We start from the raw sequence: 24,832 nt of genomic DNA, 5'->3' as shown, positions 1-24,832 counted from the left end.
ATCCAAGAAGCCTGATTCATCTACTGGATTACTGACCCCTAAAACAAAAGGATATCATTTTTTACTTTTTTTTTTTTTGTAAGAGAAGGAAAGAATAGAGTAGACTCATGTTATCAAATGTCAGTATCTGTTAATTGTTAATTTCCATCTCCTCTTCCTTAGGTAAGAGGTAAGTCATCAGACCTGCTATCAGACCACAGGATTCTCTTAATGTGTCCGTCCTCTTGCTTCTAGGTGGTAGGATCAGAAAATGATCACAATGCAAAAAACATGCAGAATGTATGGGAATGTGTTTGTGTGTGTGATGTATGTATAAAATCATTTATTTAATGCTTATTATGTTCTGGCCCCTCTGCTAATGCTTTTGATTATACTAATTATTTAATCCTCCAGAAACACTGAGTTCAGTGCTGTCACTGCTGTTTTACAGGTGATCTTGAACTTGGACAGGTGAAATACCTGACTTGAAAGCAGAGGAAATAGGAACCCCACTACACTGAACTACATCATGGAGAATCTGTGGTTAAGTAATTTCCCAGACAATAATTTTAATTTACCAAAAATGTACTATTAAAATAGTAGCCAGATCTCAAGTCTGTTGCTTGTTAGTTGACCTCACCATCCGACCACTGGAAGAACAGGACAGGATGTTTTCTGGACATTCCACCATGAAGGCTTAGAAAGAATTACTATTCTTTTATATATCAACCTTTAAATCATAAAACTCAACTCATTTCCATTTGGTAAGGTAAAGGTTGACCAGGCTGTATTTGAGTGTTTGTGTGTCTGAACTTTAGAATTATTTGAATATATGCATACTCTACTCATTACATCTGCTACCTAAAGGCCTTCAACTTAGAAACTGTTGTTTTTTATTTTTTAAATCTTGATTTAGTAAGTGGCTGAGCTTCTTAATAATTCACGAATATACTCCTGTGGACAATGAATTCTACAAAGCCATTAGAAAAAACTCTCCATTCTCGTGAGTACATTTAACATTCTGCCTGCTACCTTGTTTAAAGTATCAAATTTTGTGTAAACACTTCCTTCATAAATTATAAAAAAGAAAACTTTTTATAAAAAGCCTCATTCTGGTAGAATTACCACCTTCAGCTTGAAGCTCCTATATCAAAGTATTTGTTGACTAGTATAATGAAGCATACTGAGTCTAGATTTTAAGATTTCTAAATCTTTGAACCAGGACATATATTCATTATGGGAAATCCTATGTTTTATAATAAAATCAATTCAAAATATCTGTTATGTCTCTTCTTGAGCTACATATGGGGAATAAAACAACTGAAAATGCACACCAATGTCAGTCTTACTCGACCAGTATTCTTGAGAAGCATTTTCATTAAGTCTTTGGACTTAACAGAGGGCCAAGGTATAATATGCAGTCCCTTTCTTTGGTCTGGATTGTGGCTTATTCGGTGAATGTTTCCAATCCAGCCAGAGCCCTCCCTTTCCCACCACCAAGTCTGCTTTTGAGACAGTATCCTTTCTGTCCCCTCTGTAGGCTTTCTGGATCAGCTTAGGGACTGTAAAGTAACTTGACTACTAGACTAAGCCAAACATAATTGGGAAAGGAAAGCTGCCAAGAAGCAATCAGATCCACTGCATTCCAAAATCAAGCCTACTCCAAATGTCTGATGGACGATCCCCTTCGCAGCCCACATGGCTGTGAGACACATGTGCCTGGATTTCCAATTAGATGCCCCCCCCACCCCCAATCCACAGACCTGAAGTTCTTCCAACAAGGCAAAGTTGAGCTCAGTCCTACCTGTTCTCAGATGTGCTTCAGACACCAAACCATGCAAAACTTACCAAGGACAGAAAATGTCAGCTTTGATCCTCACGTCCTTTGGGGAGGGAGCCTTCTGGTAACCAGCACATCCCAGTTGATCTGCCCGCAGTTTCCCTACATCTGACTTGTGATGTAGCACTATTACTTGGGAGCCTTTCTTTCTGCTCCTGGCAGCTCCACAGAAGCCCTGCCCCCAGACACAGCTGAGGTTTGCAAATGAGGAAGGATGTCCCAATCTGAAGGTGTAGCAACTCCTGAAGGGAGCTTGGAGGTAGAGAGAGAGAGAGAGAGAGTGAGGTGGTGGGGCAAGAGAGAGAGAATGGGAAGAAGGAAGGATATCAGGAAGGAAGGTAGAGGAAGGGAAAGGAAAAAGAGTTTTTATGGCCTAGAGGAGAAGCAGTTAGAAAGAGAAAACATTTGATTTCCAATTAGTGCCTGAAGCCACAGAACCCCAGGACTCCGTGCAAAGCACTGCCTTAGTTCAGAGTCTTTCCTGGTAGAAGGTAGAGCAGTTCTTACCTGTTTGTTCTCCTGACCCCGAGCCAGCAGCAGCAGTGGAGGCCAGTGAAGGAGACTCCTGTCTGATTGGTTCACAGTGACAATCCTTTCAAGGTCAAGCTCACTTGGAGAAAAGACACTGAGATGCACGGTTAACAGGGAGGACTCACCGGCTCCCACCTCAGCAGAGGTGAGGTGGTATTAGCTTGCCCATAGAGTATTCCATTCGAGCCTCTCTGAAGGATGCTGGACTACTTCTGGGACTGGGAGGAAGGTTGGGATGAGTCCCCTTAAGCCTGATGCCCTCCTTTCTTGGCAGCAATAACTGAAATGAACAGTAGCTGCCCGAGAACACGGGGTTTTTCTGAAGGCACCCGATTGCCCAGTGACTTGACTCACAATTACACAGGCCTGAAGACAACAAAAGGGAAAGGCGGAGGTGGGCGGTGGGCCAGGGACCCAAAGCCTGGCTGCCAGACATTCAGATGGAGAGTGCCCAGTGCAGAGGGGGGCTAGAAGACAAGTCTCAAGTCGTAGTTCCTAACAGAGTGGGAGATTCCACTAAAAGAAAATCTGCAGGTGGCAACTGAGGTCCAGGAGAGAGCCACACGAGCCCTCTGCCCTTCTCCCACAAAACCACCCTACCCACAAGACACTGAAGCAGTCTCAGCCAGCAACTTGTTGCTTCTTGCCTGAAGGACTCTCACAGCTGCGAGACAGGCAGGAACAAAAGAGCTAACCCAGGAGAGAGAAAATTCAGCCCAACTCTCCCATAGCTTCTGCTGTGGGTTCCTGTTCAGGACAACTGCACCTCCCAGAACTGCAGGGTCCCCTTCCTCCATGATGCCCTGTCGGTTCCTTTCACAGTAAAAGTTAAACCGTGTCTCTTAATCACGTGGTTTCCTCCTCCATCTTCCTCCTTCCTTTCCTCAAGTCCCCAGGCCAAATTACTGATACCGCTGGGTATCCAGTGAAAATGATAGCAGTTTTCTTTTATTTGTTTGTTTTTATGTTTTTTTCCCCCAAGGACAGAAGGAGGGTAAGTGCAAGTGAAGTGCCCCCATACATGTTGTCAACATTTTAAAACCCACGGTAACGGAGGCTATAGGTGCGCCAGAAGCAGTGGGGTTAATTACGTTCTAAACATTCAGATGACATCATAGAAACACATTGCACTAATTTTTCTTCCACACTTTGTGCTTTCGTAACCATCACTGGAATAAATTAGGTAAACTCAGCTCCAGCTTTAAGAAAGTTGTTGAAAAAAATGTGTTGCACGTACATAGCTTCTAATAGAAGAGTAAAACCAAACAAAACAACAAACACACCTGTCAACAGTTCTAGTTTTAAATCCTGCACCTAAAGAATGAATTCCCGCACCGAAAACGAACAATGAACAAACAAATCGTACTCTTGACTGCGAGAAGCCTCTTTAAGATTAACAAATAAATAAATAAATGAACATTTCTTGAGGGCTCTCTCCTATCTGTGTCCCTCCTTCAGAGTCTTCCGCTTGCTTTCACGTATGGCTGTTCAGGGTTCTATCCGGGAAGAAGCAAACCATAGCACAAGGCCGGATTTTAGATGGAGGAAACGAGACCACAGAGGTTCATGAACCACAAATGGTGACCAAATGTGCAAGAGGTAGCGTTGGTTCCAGAACCAGAACTGTTGACACTTTGCCCATCTGTTTCTTTTCTTCTTTCTCTTTTAAGATTTAAGATTATTCTTTAAAAAAAATTTTTTTTTTTATTTTTTATTAACATGTAATGTATTGTTAGTCCCAGGGGTACAGGTCTGTGAATCGTCAGGCTTACACACTTCACAGCACTCACCATAGCACATACCCTCCCCAATGTCTAACCCAACCACCCTCTCCCTACCCCCCTCCTCTTGGCAACCCTCAGTTTGTTTTGTGAGATTGAGAGTCTAAGATTATTCTTAAAATTAAGTGCATGTCGAGTGCAGTGAGTTGAACTTAAGTACAGCCATTGTGTTACACAGGAGAAACATGGAAATATATGATGAGTGTGCACCAACAAAAGCGGCTCAGGATTTCTTGAAAGCTTTCTTCAGTATTGCCCCTGCAGAAACACTGGATGGGACTGAGCACGATCCCACTGAGAGATCTGAAGGTGAATGCTGTTTCTGGGGGAGAAAGCCTGGTGACTTCAGCGGCAGCAGACGTACATCTTGTTATATTTAACATATGGTGATACTCAGGGAGTTGTCCTGGGCTTAAGAAGCTACTACAGATGGCAGGACTCGTTAGCGTCAGTGAAATCTAGGACCTATGGAAAAATTCTGCAGCTTACTCAATTTCCTATTTGGAAGAATGAAAAACAGCAGGATTTATGAAAAATAATTACAGTATAATAATAATAATAATTACAGTTTATATATAGCATCATTCTTTTCGTTTAAATTTTAGTTATTTTCAAAAGGTTTACAAAGCTCAAAAAGTGTTTTAACGATATGAAAAAGACTGGGGCGCCAGGGTGGTTCAGTCAGTTAAGCGTTTGTTTGCAGCTCAGGTTATGATCCCAAGGTCCTAGAATCAAGCCCGACATTGGGTTCCCGCTCAGTGGGGAGTCTGCTTCTGTTTCTCCCTTTCCTTCTATCCCTGCCCCCTGCCCCTGCTCCTGTTCTCTCTCTTTCTGGCTCCGCACTCTCTCACCAATAAATAAATAAGATGTTTTTAAAAAAAAAACTGTAATGATTTATAATTTTATATAAAGAAGGAAACCAAGGCCCATAATCCAATTGTCCTCACATTATTGAGATAAATATAGAAAAATTAAATGAAAATTAAGTCTGTCTTCTCCTTCTTTTGGTTTCCTTTTCCCAAATATAATTACTGTTTTGTTTTTTTTTTTTTTTTTTTGTATTTGGCCTATACTAAGGTGTTTACTATAAAAAAGGGAAACTGAGCAGTGTGCTGTTAAACAATGAATAACCAGTTCTTGGTGCCCACATGGTCTTAAACCTCAGATAAATAACAAAAGTGTTTTTATCACCCATGCTGATAGGTCCCATGAGTAAAGAGCAAGCCCAGTCTGGAATTTGCAAAAGGATTCACCCAGGTAGGTTATAAGAACATTTGCCTTGAGTAGGAAGCTGTCCCAAGTCTTTCCCATAACAAATACTGTGATGCTAAATAAATATTAGGAATCATTTTGCTAACTAACATCAATAACTAGAAGATGGCAGAGGAGTAGGAGTCTTGGGTTTCTTTTGGTCCCAGGAATTCAGCTAGATAGCTATCAAGTCCTTCTGAACACCTGGGAACTCGACCAGATTGAAAAAAAGATTAAGTGCAACTCCACAAATAGAAAAATGACCACTTTGTGCAAGGTAGGAGGTGGGAGAAGTGAATCCAAGGTGATATATGGGAAGACAAACTGTGAGGGGAGGGAGCCTCCACAAGCCGGTTACCAGAAAGTGATAGAGCAGTGGAGCACAAAATAAAAACTTATAGTTAGAAGTCTGCTCCAGTGAGGGACACCCCTACCTGAAAGGTGTTTAGGTGACAAAGCAGGGGCGGAATCATGGGTGGGACAGTGTGGTCTCAGGATCCTTTGGGTCACAGGCAGACTGGGGGTGGCTGTGTACAGCAGAGCTTCCAGGCATCAAAATGGGGAGCTGGCTGCAGAGTGAGCCCAGGAATGGGCTCTCAGCTCGGTCCTCAAACCACAGCACAGTTGGGTGACTGCTCTTTGAGCAGGGGCCCAAAAAACACTGAACCAGTGAGACCCCTTCTTTTTCCCCAGGAGGAGCGGTGCTCTTGTTCTTCTTGTTCATCTATTCTTCTCTAGACAGAATGACAAGATGGAAAAACTCACTCAAAAGAGAGAACAAGAGGACATAGTGACTGCCAGGGACCTGAAGAGTATGGACATTAGTAAGATGTCAGAGCTAAATTTCCAAATGATTTTAAAGATACTAGCTGGTTTTGAAAAAGCATAGAAAACACTAGAGAATCCTTTCTGAAGAAATAAAAAAATTAATATCTAACCAAGTTGAAATAAAGAAGGCTATTAATGAAATGCAATAAAAAATGGAGACTCTAACTTCTGAGATAAGTGAGACAGAAGAGAGAATTAGTAACATAGAAGGCCAAATTATAGAAAATAAAGAAGCTGATGAAAAGATATAAAAAACTACTGGATCATGAGCGGAGGACTTGAGAGATAAGTGATACCATAAAGCAAAACAATATTATAATAATTGGGATCTCAGAAGAAGAGGAAAGAGACACACAGAGAGAGACAAAGACAGAAGGTATATTGGAGCAAATTATAGCAGAGAACTTCCCTGATCTGGGGAAGGAAATAGGCTTAAAAGTCCAGGAGGCACAGAGAATTCCCCCCCAAATCAATAAAAATAGATCAACACCCTGGCATATAATATTAAACTTGCAAATCTCAAAGAAAGAGAAAATCCTTAAAGCAGCTCAGGACTAGAGGTCTGTAACTCAAGGGTAGAAATGTTAGAATGACAGAAGACTTATCCATAGAGACCCGGCAGGCCAGAAAGGACTGGCATGATATATTCAGGGTGCTAAATGAGAAAAATATGCAGTTAAAGAATGCTTTAACCAGCTAGGATGTCATTGAAAATAGAAGGAGAGATAAAAAGCTTCCAGGACAAACAGAAACTAAGGATTTGTGATCACCAAACCGGCCCTACAAGAAATAATAAAAGGGATCCTCTAAGCAAAGGGAGAGTCCAAAGGTAACATAGACCAGAAAGGAACAGAGACAATATACTGAAATGGACACTTTACAGATAATACAATGGCACTAAATCAAAAGACACAGGGTATCAGACTGGGTTAAAAAAAAGCTCAAGATATTCATTTTAGACCCAAAGACATCTCCAGATTTAAAGTGAAGGTGCTAGAAAAACATTTTTCATTCTAGTAGACATCAAAAGAAAGTTTGCCAAATTAGATTTTAAACCAAAGACTGTATTAAGAGATGAGGAAGGATACTATATCATACTTAAACGGTTAGCCAACAAGAAAATATAACAATTATAAGTATTTATGACCCTGACATGGAAGCAACAAATTATATAAACCAATTCATAACATAATTAAAGAAACATACTGATAATAAGAAAATAATAGTGGGGGACTTTAACATCCCTTCACTGCAATGGACAGATCATATAAGCAGGAGATCAACAAGGAAATAAGGACTTTAAATGACACACTGAACCAGATGGACAGATATATTCCATCCCAGATACATTCCATACCAGAGCAATAGAAAACACATTCTTCTTGAGTGCACATGAGTCATTCTCTAGAAGTTCACATCCTGGGTCACAAATCAGGTCTCGACTAGTACCAAAAGATTGGGATCATTCCCTGTATATTTTTGGACCACAATGCTTTGAAACTGGAACTCAACCACAAGAGGAAATTTGGAAAGAACTAAAAAACATGGAGGCTAAAGAGCATCCTACTAAAGATTGGATAGGTCAATCAGAAAATTAAAGAAGAATTTTAAAAAATAATGGAAACAAATGAAAATGAAAACACAATTGCTCAAAACATTTAGGATACAGCAAAGACAGTCTTAAGAGGGAAGTATATAGCAATACAATTGTTTCTTAAGAAACAAGTCTCTCAAATATACGAGCTAATCTAACACCAAAAGGAGCTCAATAAAGAGCAGCAAATAATGCCTAAACTCAGCAAGAGAAGAGAAATTATAAAGCTTAGATAATCAAAAATATGAAATCATCAATGAAAGAGGAGAGATCACAACCAACACTGAAGAAATACAAACAAGTATTAATTAGAACACATTATGAGAACTGCCAACAAATCTGACAATCTGGAAGAAATGGATGCATCCCTAGAGATGTAAACTACCAAAACCAAACCAGGAAGAAATAGAAAACCTGAACAGACCCATAACCAGCAAAGAAATTGAAGCAGTAATCAAAAACCTCCCAAAAAATAGGAGCTCAGGGCCAGATGGCTGCCTGGGTGAATTTTACCAAATATTTAAGAAGAATTAATACCAATTCTTCTGAAACTATTTCAAAAAATAGAAATGGAAGGAAAACTTCCAAACTCTTTCTATGAGGCCAACATTACCTTAATCCCCAAACAAGACAAAGACCCCACCAGAAAGAAGAATTACAGACCAATATCCCTGATGAACACAGATGCAAAATTTTTCATCAAAATACTAGTCAATAGGATCCAACAATTATGTTAAGTAACTGAATTTAAATTTAAAAAAATTTTTAAAATCTACATTAAGAATAAATAAATGAATAAATAAAATTTTAAAAAATAAAAGCAATAACTAGGCTCTGAGTTTTTAGTCATTCAGTTTCCAAGAATTTATTAATTTCTGAGTAAATAATAAACTGTCAACAAATGATAAATAATAATTTGTTTTCACTTGGGCTGAAAAACAGTGGTGGTAATATAGCCAATTTGATCTTGGACATAATTTGTTTTAAATACTTAAACTGTTATATTTCCTCTTAGTGGAACATGAACTCCACGAGGGCTTTGGGACTTTTGTATTTTGTACCATTCTTAGAATAGGCAATAGTGCTCTGTGTTTTAGGGGTTTCTACTTTGGCACTCCTTCATCTGTACCCTGTGAGACCAAGACATCTGTGAGACCAAGGGATCCACCCAGAACCGTCATCATCCCTACATCCTAGATAATGCTCTGAAGCCCAGGCCCTTAAATTTTAGACCTGCAAAGACTTGGGTCTTCTTCTAGGCTCTGTGAGTGACTTCTTCTCTTTCTCTAGGCCATGGAGGTCGTACTACTGCCCTGGTATATACACACTGAGGCCAGTGGGATGAGCCAGGGGTGGTGGTGTATGTGTGTAGGATGTATGGACAGATGAAGCGTGGATGTGTATTCTGGAGTATCCACCCTGCCTCCCTCCCTGTGCAGGGTGAAACTGGGATAGAATGAAAAGTGGAGGGGTCTGTGGCTCTTGGGCTACAGGCTGAGAGCTACAGCCTAGAGACTAGCTTTCCCTCCCTTCCCAAATTCTGGTATGGAACAACAAGATATCTGGGAATTCTATTTGTGTGTGTGTGTGTGTGTGTGTGTGTGTGTGTGGTCATTGCTTCAAGTTTTTAGTTAAATTCTAGTTGGTTAGCATATAGTATAATATAGTGTCTGGGAATCCTAAGTTCAAACTTGGACTTCTAGGTATACTTTTCAAGGTTGGAGGATAAAACATTTTACTCAACAATCAGACTGTTATAGGCAGTGGTCTTCAAGGTATATTTTTCAAGGTTGGAAGATAAAACACTTTATTCAACAGTCAGATTATTATAAGCAGTGGTATCCTGGTAAGAGTTTAACAAGATGCTCCCTGAAAACACCACCCATCACCACCCAATTTGTAGCATTTGCCATTTGTTTTGGTGTATAAATGCTCCTGCTGTGACCAATTTCAAGGTACAATGCAACATTACTGAATGTGAATTTGGGAAGAGATAAATATAGTTGTCTCTTCTGAGCTGAGAAAAGCTGGATCCAGCAAATCACTGTTTATAATTTTAAATATATAGACATATGATATAGGGGTTTCAATTTGTACTCTCATCCTTGGCCCTGCAAAAGTTAATGACACACCTCAGGGCATGGAAAATTGTTGACCTGTAGTAGACCCTTAATAAATACTTCTTGAATAAAATAAGCCCTATTAGTTGGGTGACTTTTCAGATAAGCCGTTTATCTATAAGGTAATCTATACTCCACAGTTCCTGACCAAATTATGCAGTTTATGTGAAAGCATCTGGCATAGTTCTTGGCACCTTATACACAATCAATAAATGTTGTTGAAAGAATGAATAATTGGCATTCAATAAATTTTAATATCTTTTTTATTATCACATTTGGGAAAAATTCAAGGTTTTCAGTTTAAGCTATTCTTAGGTGTTTGTAATTTTCTGCAGTTGTCTCTAGGTCAAGACAAATGCCCATTTCTTTTAGGGTTTTTCTTGGAGAACACTTTGAGATAGACATCTCATTTTTACACAGTTCCCAAGGGAACAGTGCTCACACAATGTTACTCATTTTAGAAAGTTTGGTAAAATTCCATTTGGCTACAAGTCTGTTATCTGAGCCTAGGAGAGAAAGGCTATGTTTTTTATGCTCTGACTTTGTTCTCAGCTGTCTTTTGTATCCTGGGATAGTGGAGAGAAAAAAAAATGGCTTAGAATTAATACTAAAGATTTAGTCATCCCATATGTTACTCTCAGCGAGGAATATATTGAGTTTTCAGGATGAATACATGAGAAATTGGAAGGCTAAAGGGTTCAGCAGTGGCATTCTCTCTCACTTGCTCAGTTAATTAACTGATAATTCCTGATAATAATTTCTACTTGAGAATGCTGTCACCCATGAACATATTCCATTGGCTGGTAATTGATATATTTAGTATAAGAATTGTTTCTTTTCAGTAATTCCTAAATAGCAGGTATTTTATTTCACCTGAGGATGTTTTCTTCCTCCCCAAATATTTCAGTGTTGCTACCGTATGCTCAATGAGCCATTTTCCCCTTTCCTCAACACATTTTTAGAATTCGATAGACATCTTTTCCCCTTCACAGGGTCACAAGTAGTCTTTTGTTTTACCTACCAATTCCTACCAAAATGTTGCTTAGTTGAGCTCTGTTTCTATGAACTCAAAACTTTGGAAAGAAATCGCTTGTAAACATAGAAAAGATCTTGTCTGAGAATCTTCCCTTACACTATTAAAAAAGGATCTTCAAAAAGGAGTATTCTATGTCAGACCCCAAAAGAATGGAAAAACACATCTGAAATGCAGTTAATGAAAACACAGATTTATCGATTTGACATCAGCTTAAAGACAGAGCTCAGGAAAATCAGTTAAATGTAGAGCCCAATTTCCCAATTGGAAGAATCTTAGACATCTTCTGATCTAATAAACTTATTTTACAAATGGCAAATCTGAAGCATTTCTAAGCTGAAACAAAAACAAAAACAAAAACAAAAGCATAAAACCAAGATAATCATCAGGAGATACTCCAGAGATTTTCACATTTTTATTAGTGAGAATAGGTTAGGTTATTATGCATAAATAAATAACTACAGAAGCTCGGTAACTTAAGACAATAGAGGGATTGGTATTTCTTACATGTGACATGCCCATCACAGGTGGGTGGTGAGGTGTACTGCATGAGCTCAAGGATCTGGATTGATGTTCTGGAACATCACCAGATGCTATGGTAGAGGGAAAGTAAGAATGGCTAATCATGCCTAAAATTTAAAGGTTCCCACCTGTAAGTGTCATATATCATTTCCACTCATTTCATCAGCTAAGCAAATCAACAGTCATGTATCCCCCCTCAAGGAGGTAGGGAACTGCAATCCAGCTATGTTAGTGGAAGGAGGAAACTGGAATATTTGTGAACAGCCCCAATGTGTACAAATCATTATTACTCCTATAGTCATTGATAATTTTCAAATGTGTGGACTCAGTTATGTGTATGAACTCAGTTATTCCATAAACGTGGAATATACTAGAGTATAATAAGATCTTTAAAAAGGTGATTAGAGAATGCAATTATAGAAAATTAATTCTAGAGAATTACAATGGAATTTAATGTTTAATTGGCTGAAAGTTTCTTCCATCTCTCACCTACCTAAATTAGTAAGACAATGAGTTGCAGGAAATTGTTGTAAAGATATCTAAGGAAGGGATCAGTTGAAAGGTGAGGGAATATTAAAAAAAACAGAAATTAGAAGAGGAAAACTGACATCGTCCCTCCAACACCATCAATGGGTCTGGCAATACAGATGGGTACATTAGTGTCCGGTAGCACATTCTCGATAACATTTGACATGCACGAATAGTTTTCTTGCTCACCAAGCCATTTTTACATCAAAACTTGATTCTCTTGGATTTTTTTCTTAGAGGGACTTCTCAGGCTAATGTGAATATTTGACATTTTGAACTTAAGAGTTCTTATTCTTTTTTTCTTTTTTAGATTTTGTTTATTTATGTAAGAGAGAGTGTGTAGGCATATGAGTGGAGGGAGGGTCAGAGAGAGGGAGAGAGGGAGAGAGAATCTCAAGCAGACTTCACCCTGAGCAGGAGACCCAAGACTGGTTGGATCCCACCACCCTGAGATCATGATGTAAGCCAAGAGGATGCTCAAGCAACTGAGCCATCCAGATGCCCCAAGATTCTTATTCTAATTCAACAAGTTGGCCTCCAGTTTATATGCTTTAGTTTGGATATTGCAAGCCTGCCTCACTGAGTCTTATCAACTCTTGGAGATTGACATTTCTGGATCTACAGGGCTAATAACTGATTGCAGGAAATTCACTCAGGAAACGCTATTGGATACGACTTTCTACTCACCAGTCAGGTAGTCTGGCAGCATCTGACCTTCTCTCTCAGTCTTCCAAAGACAGTTCTTGCCCTTTCCATTGACAATGTTCTCTTCAAAGTATGATGTGAAAGATGCTAGCTAACTCATCTTCTTCATATGATCTTTTTTGCCCAAAGAAAGTCAAGTTGTGGTGTGACCAGGTAGTGAATTGTACAACTCCTCTGTCCTTGACTTCTTCAAGGATAGAATCCAGTGATGAGACTTGATAGAGAGTTAAAGAGAGTTAAAATGGTGAAGGTTTTATTTAGCAATGTGAAAATACTCTCCAGTCGTAGGAGCAGCCTGACTGGGAGGGTGTGTTAGCAGCCTGTTGAATTCCACATCAGGTTATTTTTATGGGGGCCTATTGGGTCTTCTTCCTATCTTGTCACTGTCATGCCACCCTATGGATCTGCCCATGTTTTCTCGCCTCCAACCTTTGATGCAGGCTCATGTACACTCTCTCCCCATGAGCACCTAAGCAAAACCACTGGGGGGTGGGAGGTGGTGGCTAAAACTGCAAGGTATACGATTTTATGATATTAACACAGCACTTGGGTTACAAGCACACATGGTTTTCCTTAAGTGTACGTGCTCCAAAGTTGGGCCACTCCCTGCGGCCCTATCTCCTACTTACCAAGCTGTGATAAATTGCAAAAGGGGTTGGTCTAAGGGAGACAGGGCAGTCCCTGGGCTGAGACTGGGTGTTCCCAGGCAATCTCCCATCTGTCATCTGGCTTTCTTCCCTCCTGCTCAGGTCTAACTGCCTACTCTAACAGTGGATGGTGTCCTACTGTCGGCAGAAAGATTGTTAAGATTGAGTCTCTTCCTGATCTTTTCAAATAGGCATGTCCTTTGAGAGAAACCGACGTTGTCACTAATGTTTATTGAGCAATTTTTACAGAGCGGAAACTTTGGTATGTGTTTGTGCTTTATTTTGTTTAATCTTCATAAAACTCAGTGAAGTAAATGCTATTATTCCCACTTTACAGATGAGTAAAGTGAAGCTTAAAGAAACTTGGTTAAGTGGTCCAATTACTAAGCTGATAATTAGCAAGAGTAGGATTCGAATGTAGTTATGAGTTCAAAACCTCAGTTTCTTGGGGTGCCTGGGTGGCTCAGTCATTAAGTGTCTACCTTCCACTCAGGATATGATCTCAGGGTCCCGGGATGGAGCCCCGCATCGGGCTCCCTGCTCAGCGGGAAGCCTGTTTCTCCCTCTCTCACTCCCCCTGCTTGTGTTCCCTCTCTCACTGTGTCTCTCTCTGTCAAATAAATAAATAAAGTCTTAAAAACCAAAACAAAACTGAGCTTCTCATTACTATGTAGCAATGGAGAGACTAAAAGCAACTTCAATAATCATTTACCCATTTATTTAACAAGCATGTTTAAGAGCCCACTATGAACTCTTCAAGATGCTCCGCAAGGAGCTGTTATTCCATTGAGGAACACATGCAATAGCAAATAAGTTAATGAGATGATATCAGTTAGTGGTAAGTGGTATAAAAATACTAAACAGGATGGAGAGAAATTTGAGCGAAAGGATATTAGTGTGCTGGTCCAGGGAAGCTTTTTTTTTTTTTTAATTTTTATGGAGAAAATGCTTAAGCTGAGACCCGAGTAATGAAACAGAGTCAGCTTTTTGGGAAAGGGTGAAAAACCTTCCAGGCAGAAAGAACCGAAGGATAGAGACAGTGTGAGAACATTCCAGTCAGGGGGCGGGCAATGCGCAAATGTTTGAGATAGAGGGGAAGATGGTGCACTTGAGGAACAGACAGACCCTTGCAGATGCACAGATAAAGGGAAAGTAGAAATAATCAAAGTTAGACAGATGGGCAGGAGAAGAGGGGAACAACATCCACTCTTGGATGTAACTAAAAGGCTCAAGAGGGAAAAGGTGAAGAGTCTTGGAAGGCAGAAGTTTTTATATATACATGTATTTCTTTCCAGGGGTTAGCCCTGCTGCTAGGAATGCTTAACTTTTATCCCCCAAGGCCTAGAGGTATATAACACAGTTTTGGCTTTAGATATGCAAACCATTGTATTCCTTCAAACACCTATTGAACACAAGACAGGAGATTATGTTTAGTACTGACAGTAGTTGGGTCCAGCAAACATTTTCTTTTTTTAATTTATTTTTTAGAAGATTTTACTTACTTATTTGAGGGAGGAAGAGAGAGAGTGCGTGAGCATGTGCATGAGAATGGGGAAAGGGCAGTCTTCGTGCTGAAAAGGGAGCCCTACGTGACCTGAGCAGAAGGCAGGTGGTTAACTGAGCCACAGAGGGGCTCCTCCAGCAAACATTCTTACAAACATCTGGACCTCAGCCACCTCCTCCTCTCTGGAAGTTAGTGCTTAGAATTTTTACATTTAGAAGGATGTGTAACACACTGATGGTGGCTGAGGTTAACTCAAAAAGCTGGAAATAAGACTAAATGAACGTTACCTGTGGATTTGAGTACAGTAGCTGATACACTGTTGCCTTCCCAAGGTTATCAAATGGCTCTCAAACCAATATCGTAACTTTGGTAATATTGGCCTGAATCTTATTGGCCTACCTTGAAATTAATGGATTGCTTTTAAGTCTTTGTACAAAGTTTCAAGTGATCTTAATGATGGATCATGCTTTTATTCTTTAGCTCAATTTTAGGAGTGCCAGTGGGACCCAAGGAAACTTTCCATGCTGTTTTCCTGTAAGTGTATCTCCTGCTTGAACCTTTTCTGGAAACCAGCAATCAAATTACTTCAACAAAGTAAAAAATAATTCTGTTTGCTGAGTTGTTGTTTAGCAAATGAAGTACTCTCCAGGGTGTTTGAATATCTCAACAAAACACTTCAACATATGCCTGGGAAAATGGATTTAGGATTTGATAATATGTTGTGGAAGATGAATTTAGAATGTGACTGGGGAAAAATGCTACATTGAAATCTCTTCAAGAACATTGTCCAAATGTGTGTAATTCATGGGCAAACTAGCATTTGGGAAAGCATATTAATGTCTTTTGCACACTTGAAACTAGATCCTAAATTTTATATTCTTAGCCAGATGTATTTACAATATGTTTTATTTGTTCTTAACTTTATAGGGTTCTTTGTTTTTCTTTCATGATCATTTTTCCAATTAGCTCACAAGGCTCTGATTGCATTTTTGGCTTATAAGAGTGTAACTCCTTACTCACTGAATGACTGAAACAACAGGAGAAGAGGATACACTGTTTATATAAAACATTTGAGAAACAATGATTTGTATGTTCATTATTTGTCTAGCCAAATATCAATTTCTCAAAATATTTTATTTTTTTCCTACTTCAGAGAATATGTTATCTCGAGTATCAAAAGCCACTAAAAAATGCTTCATCTAGACATGTGTATTTGATTTGCAAATATATGAGTAAATTTCAATTTTGAGATGCTTTTAGGTAGATAAATTAGAGTTATAAAAACATCTCAAAGGAGAAATTATTTTAACTAGAGGAATAAGTTGGCCCATTAACAACTTCAAAAAAAAAAAATAAGTATAAACACAGAGCTCGGAGACTGAAAACCTCCTGAAATACAAGTGGAAATCTGGACTCATTTTAAAAAAAAGATTTTATTTATTTATTTATTTATTTATTTATTTATTTGAGAGAGAGAGAGAGAGAGTGAGCACATGATTCGGGATAGTGGCAGAGGGAGAGTGAGACACAGGCTTCCTGCTAAGCAGGGAGCCCAACTCAGAGCTGGATCCCAGGACCCCAGAATCATGACCTGAGCTGAAGGCAGATGCTTAACTGACTGAACCACCCAGGCATCCCTGGACTTATTTGTTTTAGAGTATGTTAGCACTACTTTGTTACTCCCATGTGCCTAGTTTAGTGATATATTTATCACTAATTAATTAATTAAAATTGATTAAAATTGAAATTAAAAATTTTTAAATTTTCTTAAAAACTAAAAAAATCAATCACTAATTAACATCACTAACTAATCACTAAATAATTTATCACTAATTAATCACTTGATTAAAAAAATCAAGATTTTAAAAATTTTGTCCCTCTGTAATTAGTAAGAGGATTATTACTACTGACTGTCTTAACAATAAATAATTTTACATAAAATAAAAATATTATTTAAAATAAAAACTTAAAATAACTAAATTTAAGTTTAAATAAATAAATTCAATTAAATAAATAATGTAATTAAAATTTAAAATAAAATAAAAAATTTTTAACTTACTATATTTGATATATTACTAAGTTGAATAATATTAATGTAAATGTCAAGCATACAAGAATTGTGACATATCACATAACTCAGCTAAGTTATTTCTCAGTGAAGATGAAAAAAAAAGAAATCATTAAATGGAGATTATAGTTGCATAATTCGGGAAAATGAAGATTTTTGTTTTATAGTCAAAGAAACACTTTTATCTGTATCATTTCTTCTGTTATAAAATTTTTTAAATTTAATTAATTTATTTGACAAACAGAGATCACAAGTAGGAAGAGAGGCAGGCAGAGACCGAGGGGGAAGCGGGCTCTCTGCTGAGCAGAGAGCCCAATGCAGGGCTCAATCCCAGGACCCTGAGATCATGACCTGAGCTGAAGGCAGAGGCTTAACCATTGAGCCACCCAGGTGCCCCTCTTCTGTTATAAAATCTTACATGATCATAAAATTTTAAACAACGTGGAACTAATGAAGTGCACAGATTCAAGTTTTCTCTTTATTCCCTTGTCCACAAACCACTTTGTAAAAGAAAATCATGGTAAGAGTTTGGAAAATGTTTTTCCATATTTAAATGTCTATATAGACTTACATAAAGATATGCCCACACATGCACACGTACATGTGCACACATTTATACTTTATACATGAGGCATGTAAATAGAAGAAATGAGATCATATTACATATTGTTTTGCAACTTGATCTTATGTTGTAGAAACCCTACCATGTGTGCACACATAGTAATGCTTTGTTATTTTCAACTGATGATATTGAAACAATGAGATCCACCCCCCACCCCCGTATGGTAAAATTGGAAAAGATTGTTAAGGCCTGTTCTTAGGAGGGCATGGAAAAGTAGGTCCTCTATTGACATGCCAGTGGGAGGGCATGTCAATAGTGATAATATGAATAGTTATAACAGCTTACCAGGTAATTTTGGCAATGTATAACAAAGTCTTAGTGTGCAATACCTTTGAGCAGAAATTCCTCTGCCAGTTCTCTAGCTTATAGAAATAATCCCTCATATGCACAATGATATATGGAAAGATGTGTTCATTGAAGCAAATTCTGAATTTTAAAAAAATGAAAAGAAAAAACCTAATGCTTATCAATACTGTAGAATGGCTAAATTAACTCATATCTACCCAATTATTTTTTACATTGCATCAGTTGGCTGGGCTCCAGCTGTATAAGACAGGGTTTGCTGTAGCTCCTGAGTTGTGTTCATGTCCTTTTCATGCGTCTTCCACCCTTTTCGGACCAGTGACCAACTGAGGCATGTTCCTCTCATGGTGAAAGGCAGGACTGAAAAGGGGCTAGCCTCCACATGAGCACTGTTTAAGTTCTTGCTTATACCAAGTCTGCCAATATCCCATTTCCCATATACCAAAGCAAGCGCCATAGCCATGACCTAATGAATGGGCAGGATTCATGGAATTCTCCTCCAGCCTATGGCGGAAGTCAAGGGGAAGGGAGTGACCATTTGCAAATAACCTAATGACAGCTATTATGCTAATAATCTAAACTACTCTAGACAGATCTGAGAGGTTTCCAGCAAACTTTAAACACAAAGAAGGGCAATCCAATCTAGTTGAATTTAAGGACTCAATGTCATAACCAATTTGTTGCTTTTGTCCTGCTCTTTTGCATCCAACTTCAGATTGACTGGGGACAAAGGTCTTTCACTTTTCTGTCTTCCTTTTCTTGTTCTCTCTAGTATGGAAGAAGGTGGACTAGGACAAGTGTCTAACTTAGCAGGTCACTTCAATTCTTCATGTCTCTTGGCAGTCTCTGAGTCTCTGGCTAAGACCGGCTGGCTGCTGATGCAAACATTCAATGTTGGCTCTATTCTGGGATGTGAGAGGGCCTTGGAGATTTCCTTATTGCATAGTTCTCTAATATGAGATTATTTCTAGTTTAACTTTCTTGAAATCATTCAATTTGTACTCCTGGCACTTTATCCCACAGCTTCTTGATGCTCTTGGTATTTACTGAGTGCCCAGCCCTCTTCGACATATGTGTTACCAGCAAGGGTATTTCCATTTAACTACTTTTGTAATGTCCAAGTAACCTTGCTATTTTCACATGCCTTTGGAATTCTCACCATCGATGTGCCTATCTGCTTGCTGCCATCTTTCCTTAGTCCCTTTCCCATGCTGAAGTAGGTAGATTCGCATGTGTATTCCTTAAGAAAGTCCAACTGAGGGATGAGATGACAATTTCATACTGCTGTAGGTACCCCCAAGTTCTAATGTGGTTCCCCAAGTGCCCTTATGATTTGGTTTGTGGTGAAGTTAAGGCGCACCGTCTCCCAGCTCAATGACTCCTTACTCCCACGCACCTCTGCTCTAACATTTTTTTTATTTGGGCTGGAGGTTGGAGGGAATGGGGAGAGGAAGATGAATTCACGTAGCTGAGACATAGCTGGATTTGGAGGAGCCAGGTCTATTGCTTCTAAGTAAGTCTTAGAGTCTGGCTCTACTTTTTCTTTCCTTTTTTAAAAATTTTAATTTAATTTAATTTAATTTAATTTAATTTAATTTAATTTTGTGTGTGTGTGTTCCAAAATTCATTGTTTATGCACCGCACCTAGTGCTCCATGCCCTCCTTAATATCCACCACAAGGCTTGCCCAACCTCCACCTCCTTCACCTCCAAAACCCTCAGTTTGCTTCTCAGAGTCCACAGTCTCTCATGGTTTGTCTACCCATCTGATTTCCCCCAACTCACTTCTCCTCTCCTTCTCTCAATGTCCTCCATGAATTTGTTATGCTCCACAAGTAAGTGAAACCATATGATAATTTTCATTCATTTAAAAATGTCACGTTTTCACCATCAGCACTTAGTCAATTCTAAGGAAATGAGAACAATCCATTCAATTTCATATTACACACTATATGTAAAACGGATTTCCTGTCAAGAGCAGCCATGCTACTAAGGAAATTATTCATCCTGAAGGATATAACTTGAGTGTCATCATGGATGGAACTAGAGCGTATCATGCTTAGCGAAATAAGTCAAGCAGAGAAAGACAACTATCATATGATCTCCCTGATACGAGGAAGTGGTGATGCAACATGGGGGCTTAAGTGGGTACGAGAAGAATAAATGAAACAAGATGGGATTGGGAGGGAGACAAACCATAAGTGACTCTTAATCTCACAAAACAAACTGAGGGTTGCTGGGGGGAGGGGGTTTGGGAGAAGGGGGTGGGATTATGGACATTGGGGAGGGTATGTGCTTTGGTGAGTGCTGTGAAGTGTGTAAACCTGGTGATTCACAGACCTGTGCCCCTGGGGATAAAAATATATGTTTATAAAAAATAAAAAAGAAAAAAAAAAAAGAAAATATCCTATATTATTAGAAACACATACTCTTCGGGGTGCCTAGGTGGTTCAGTTGGTTGAGTGTCTGATTCTTTTTTTTTTTTTTTTAATATTTTATTTATTTGACACAGAGAGAGAGAGAGATCACAAGTAGGCAGAGAGGCAGGCAGGGGAGGCAGGGGGGTAGAGAAAGCAGGATCCCCGCAAAGCAGGGACCCCAAAGCAGGGCTCCATCCCAGGACCCCAAGATCATGACCTGAGAGCTGAAGGCAGAGGCTTAGCCCACTGGGCCACCCAGGTGCTCCGAGTGTTTGATTCTTGATCTCAGCCCAGGTCTGGATCTCAGGGTCAGTGAGTTCAAGTCCCATGTTGAGAAAAATACATTTAAAATTCTAAACTGATGGAGCCTAGGGATAAACGGCTGTTTCCATAAGGACTAAACCAAGAGAATATCTCAATCTTTTCTATTTTCAATGCAGCTGTCAGGGCCCCTGTTTCTTGGGTGGGCCAGAACTGGGTAGATAATTAGAACAATCTTGAGATACAAAATGCAAGGATATTATCTATACTCACCATATATAGTACCAGCTTAGCCTTCCCAGTAGAAAAACTTGCATCAAGATAAGGAAACTGTTATTCTTTCCAATACACTGTGGATAACATTACAGACTCAGAGCTAGACTTTTGGCTGCTTATCATGATGGGGAGGAATAAAAGGGGGCTGGAATGAGAGACATCTGCATTATAGTCCTGATGTACTTCTTCCTAACTCTGTGATTTCAGGGAGTTAACCTTTCTAAATTCAGTGTCTGCATCTGAAAATTACAAATCCTAATACTACCAGATGACATCATTATGGTTAAATGGTGCAGTGTATATAAAGCTCTTAGCATACAATTTTTGCTTAACAAATAGTTACTATTATTATTTAGAACAGTAAGAAAGCAGATAACTCATTGGGTTAGTAGGACATGTACATGCTTAGCTGGACAATATCTGCTACTGTCTCCCAGCAACTTAGGCTGCAGAAATTGTTTGAGAAGCCTTCTCTTTTTAGAAGTCTTAATTTTTAAGAACTTATTTAATATTGATAATTCTTGAATGCATTAGACTCTAATTGACTATCTGGCCAAAACTAAAAAAAAAAAAAAAAAAAAAAAAAAAAAGAAAAGAAAAGAAAAATTCTATATTTGGTGAAGCAATTCCCAGGAAAGGTGGTCTTAGATGACAATCAACATATACTGATTTTCAATGTTATGATTATTTCTGTTTCTCATTATCTCCCTCTATTCATTCCAATGCTCACACACATACCACATCAGTGTAGTTTCTTCTACAAGTTACTAATTCCAGGGTGACTAGTTCTCTGCATAATGCAGCTGGTTAGTGGGCATCCATGGATTCAAGCATAATAAGGAAGCACCTCACAGCTTTTCTTAGGTTATGTTTTCTATTCTCTAGCAAACTCGGTCCCCAGGGAGTACATGCTCCCAAACATCACAGAACTTGTTGCTCATGGCCTGCCATTATCAAGTGATTGTCCAAAGTCATTTTTGATCTTCAGCATTTACCTTTACAGGAAACAACTTATAATACTTTGGGAAGACCATGAGATTTGGACACTGTAGTGGAAGTCACTGGCTGTCCATTCAAATTTACTCTTCCCACATTGGCCAGCCTCCCCCACAGTTAAATGTGCTCATGTGACACTTACTGTAATGCAACTTCAGTGGGTAATGACTATCACTCTAAACCTGGCCTGTACATCTCCCTAGAGTGTTCTTTCATGTTCTTTCCCACATATAATGGTAAGGATCTAGAGGGTTATGGAGCCACAGGGGGAAGGAGTTTAGGCCACGGGATGACCACATACAGAAGAGCTACTCCAGTAACTCAAATGATGAACCTGAGACCCTCATGTGTATGAAAAGTGAATATCTATTGTGTTAAGCCACCTAAAGTTGGGAGTTAGTGTCACTGCAGCTTAGTCAAACCAATACATAATCAGAGTTACATCCAAATCTGATATTTAATTTTTATTAGATGCTGGGCCGTTATTAGATGTTGGACTGTTACTTATCCTCTATGAGTCTGTTATTTTGTGTAAAATATGGATATAAAAGTAGCTACATGGGGTATCTGGGTGGCTCAGTTGGTTGGGCGTCTGCCTTCCCCTCAGGTCATGGTCTAGAGGTCCTGGGATCGAACCCCACATCAGCAGGGTTGCTTCTCCCTCTCCTACTCCCCTACTTGTGTTCCCTATCTTGCTGTGTCTCTCTCTGTCAAATAAATAAATAAATAAATAAATAAATAAATAAATAATTTTCTAAAAAAGTAGATACATCACAAATTATTATTGGAATTTTAGATAGGTTATATAAACCACCTAAGTTAAAAGTATATAAAGTCAATTTTCCTTTTGTGTTGCACCCAGGGGCACAGCATTGAATTAATCATCGTCTTTGGCCATGAAGCACCCTCATCATGACTCATGAACTTGTTTAGTTGTTTGCTTATTGTTCATAGTTACTTATTTGTACAGCAATCACTTAAGGATTCACCACTCAATATGAGAACCAGAATTTGACTTGCAAAGTCCACTTTGGCCACTCCATATGGGGTAGGTCACAGTAATCTAGCATAGTTGATGTCAGACCACAGAAGATTCTGGTTCTTGGGTTATAGGAATTTAATCTCTACAGTTGATGTTAATCTGCCCCTCTCCCAATGTGATGAGAGTCCAAAGTAAAATAGTGACATAGCAAAGTGACATAGCAGAACTTTTAGTCCAGCCCTGTCTTACTGGTTGTGTCTTCTTAGTAGATTGTACCATCAACCTCTCTCCTGCAGTGATCAGGAGGTTAAGTTCCCCATCTATCCCCTGTAGCTGTAGGATGATGTGAGTGAATGGCAGAATTTGCTGCCTAACATGAGTATTCATGTTTTCAGAATCACCAGTCCATCATGGGGCATAATCAGGGATCATGACCTGAGCCGAAGGCAGAGGCCCAACCCAGTGAGCCACCCAGGTGCCCCTGATACTAAAATCTTTAATCTCTCTGGTAGAAATCAAATTTTATTTTTTCTTTTATGGATAACCAGTTTTTGGTGGTTTATCTATTACATCATTGGTACTCTTTGGAATATTGGTTAACCTATATCTTATGGGTTAAACTTATGCATGGGACAGAAGAGATCACCACATCTTTTCTTCCTTGAGACAAAGTCCCTATTATTACTCTAACCAAAAGAGGGAAGGTTGTCTCCTCACCAAGGCTTTTGTTTTTTCTATAGCAAACCCAGTTAGACTTTGTTTCTTACATTTTTCTTAGTGGTGAAATTATTTGATGTGTTTTGCTTTAAGCCATTTTTCTTAAAGAAGTTCTTCTAGGGTGATTTTCCTGGACCTGGTAGGTCTTGGACCCCCACAACCTCCGTCCCTAATAGTCATTGGTGACTAAAGATGAAGCATGTGTGCCTTGGGTGTCTTAGTTGATCATACTCCCTCCATGGAGGTTTCATCAATGACATTCCAGGGTCTTTTGACACTTCAAGGCTTGAGTGTTCTGCAAAGTTGGGGAAGGATGCACTGGGTTGGGAATGAAAAACTGCTGAGATGGTACTGTTTCCATGGCCTCAGTGTGCCTGATAGAAGCATGGGGTGGTGTCTAGTGAGTTCTGTGTCCTTACTGATGAAGCTCAGATCTCTGTAGATAGCAAGGACTGGTGGTTTTCAATGGCAGTTCTCTTCAGGGAGAGAGGTTCATAGTCAGGAAGAAGTAAACATACTACTTGACAAAGTTAGAGCATAGTCTTATTTTGGTAAACCTTTGAGTCACATAAATTCTTACCTTTTTTTTTTTTTTTTTTTTTAATCAAAGTTGATTCTTGGGTGCCTGGGTAGCTCAGTGGGTTTAGTGTCTGTCTTTAGCTAAGATCATGATCTCAGGTCCTGGGATAGAACCCCACATTGGGCTCCCTGCTCAGCCAGGAGCTTACTTCTCTCTTCCTCTCTGCCCCTCCTCCCTGCACTTTCTCTCTCTCAGATAAATAAATAAGATCCTTTTTTAAAAAAGTCAATTATTAATATTTTTAAAATTTATTTTTACTGAATAAGTCGCTTAAGAAGAAGTTTCCCAGGAACACGACTGCGATCTCTCATTTTTATTAAACAGACTTGCACAACTGCCAAGTAGAGTTGATATAATGCTGGATAAGGGAGATACTATAGAAATCCTGTAACAGAGGGAGAAAACAATTTTTCTCTGTGCTTCAGAAGGGAAAAACCAACCCACACTATTTTCTGAAATTCTGATTCAGCATACATTCTTCCATCTGATTCTGCAAACCAATGTCACTGTTGAATCACTGTCTGTGGTGAAACCAGAGGCCCAGACTAACTGCAGAGCCCCTTACAGCCACTTCACAATGACACACTGCCGGCAAATACACACAGTTGCTTTGGAACAACATGACTTGTAGATAGATCCTTGCCAGAACTCCTAGTAACAGTGCAACACATAATTTGTCTAAGAAGTGTTTAAATAAAGAGTTGCTGAAATTTTATTTGTCAGGATTCCAGAATGTAATCTTGTG

General features: G+C 39.0%; 2 protein-coding genes across 5 annotated transcripts in view; one reads left to right on the top strand and one right to left on the bottom strand.

Annotated features, from left to right (window-relative positions):
* The window catches only part of BBOX1 (gamma-butyrobetaine hydroxylase 1), a 60,731-nt gene extending 58,095 nt beyond the window's left edge, over positions 1-2,636 (bottom strand). The window contains exons 1-2 of one of the 2 annotated variants that reach the window (XM_082684226.1): positions 2,327-2,636; positions 1,809-2,071 (exon numbers count right to left, since the gene is read on the bottom strand). The gene's annotated coding sequence lies outside the window, so the exon portion shown is untranslated. Of the gene's footprint in view, positions 1-1,808; positions 2,259-2,326 lie in introns of those variants that run through there. The other variant, XM_082684225.1, reaches the window with a different exon arrangement.
* The window catches only part of LOC309841348 (uncharacterized protein), a 208,523-nt gene that overhangs the window by 146,132 nt on the left and 37,559 nt on the right, over positions 1-24,832 (top strand). For 2 of the 3 annotated variants that reach the window (XM_082684237.1, XM_082684236.1), the window contains exons 5-6: positions 431-982; positions 5,335-5,388. In XM_082684237.1, coding sequence (XP_082540363.1) covers positions 943-982; positions 5,335-5,388 — 94 coding nt within the window. In that variant the 5' untranslated portion in view covers positions 431-942. Of the gene's footprint in view, positions 1-430; positions 983-5,334; positions 5,389-15,343; positions 15,398-24,832 lie in introns of all 3 variants that reach the window. The other variant, XM_082684238.1, reaches the window with a different exon arrangement.

Source organism: Mustela nivalis (assembly GCF_964662115.1).
Source record: "Mustela nivalis genome assembly, chromosome: 9".
NCBI classification, from domain to species: Eukaryota; Metazoa; Chordata; class Mammalia; order Carnivora; family Mustelidae; genus Mustela; species Mustela nivalis.
Note: the sequence above shows the minus strand (reverse complement) of the source record. Positions and strands in the feature narration are given on the sequence as shown.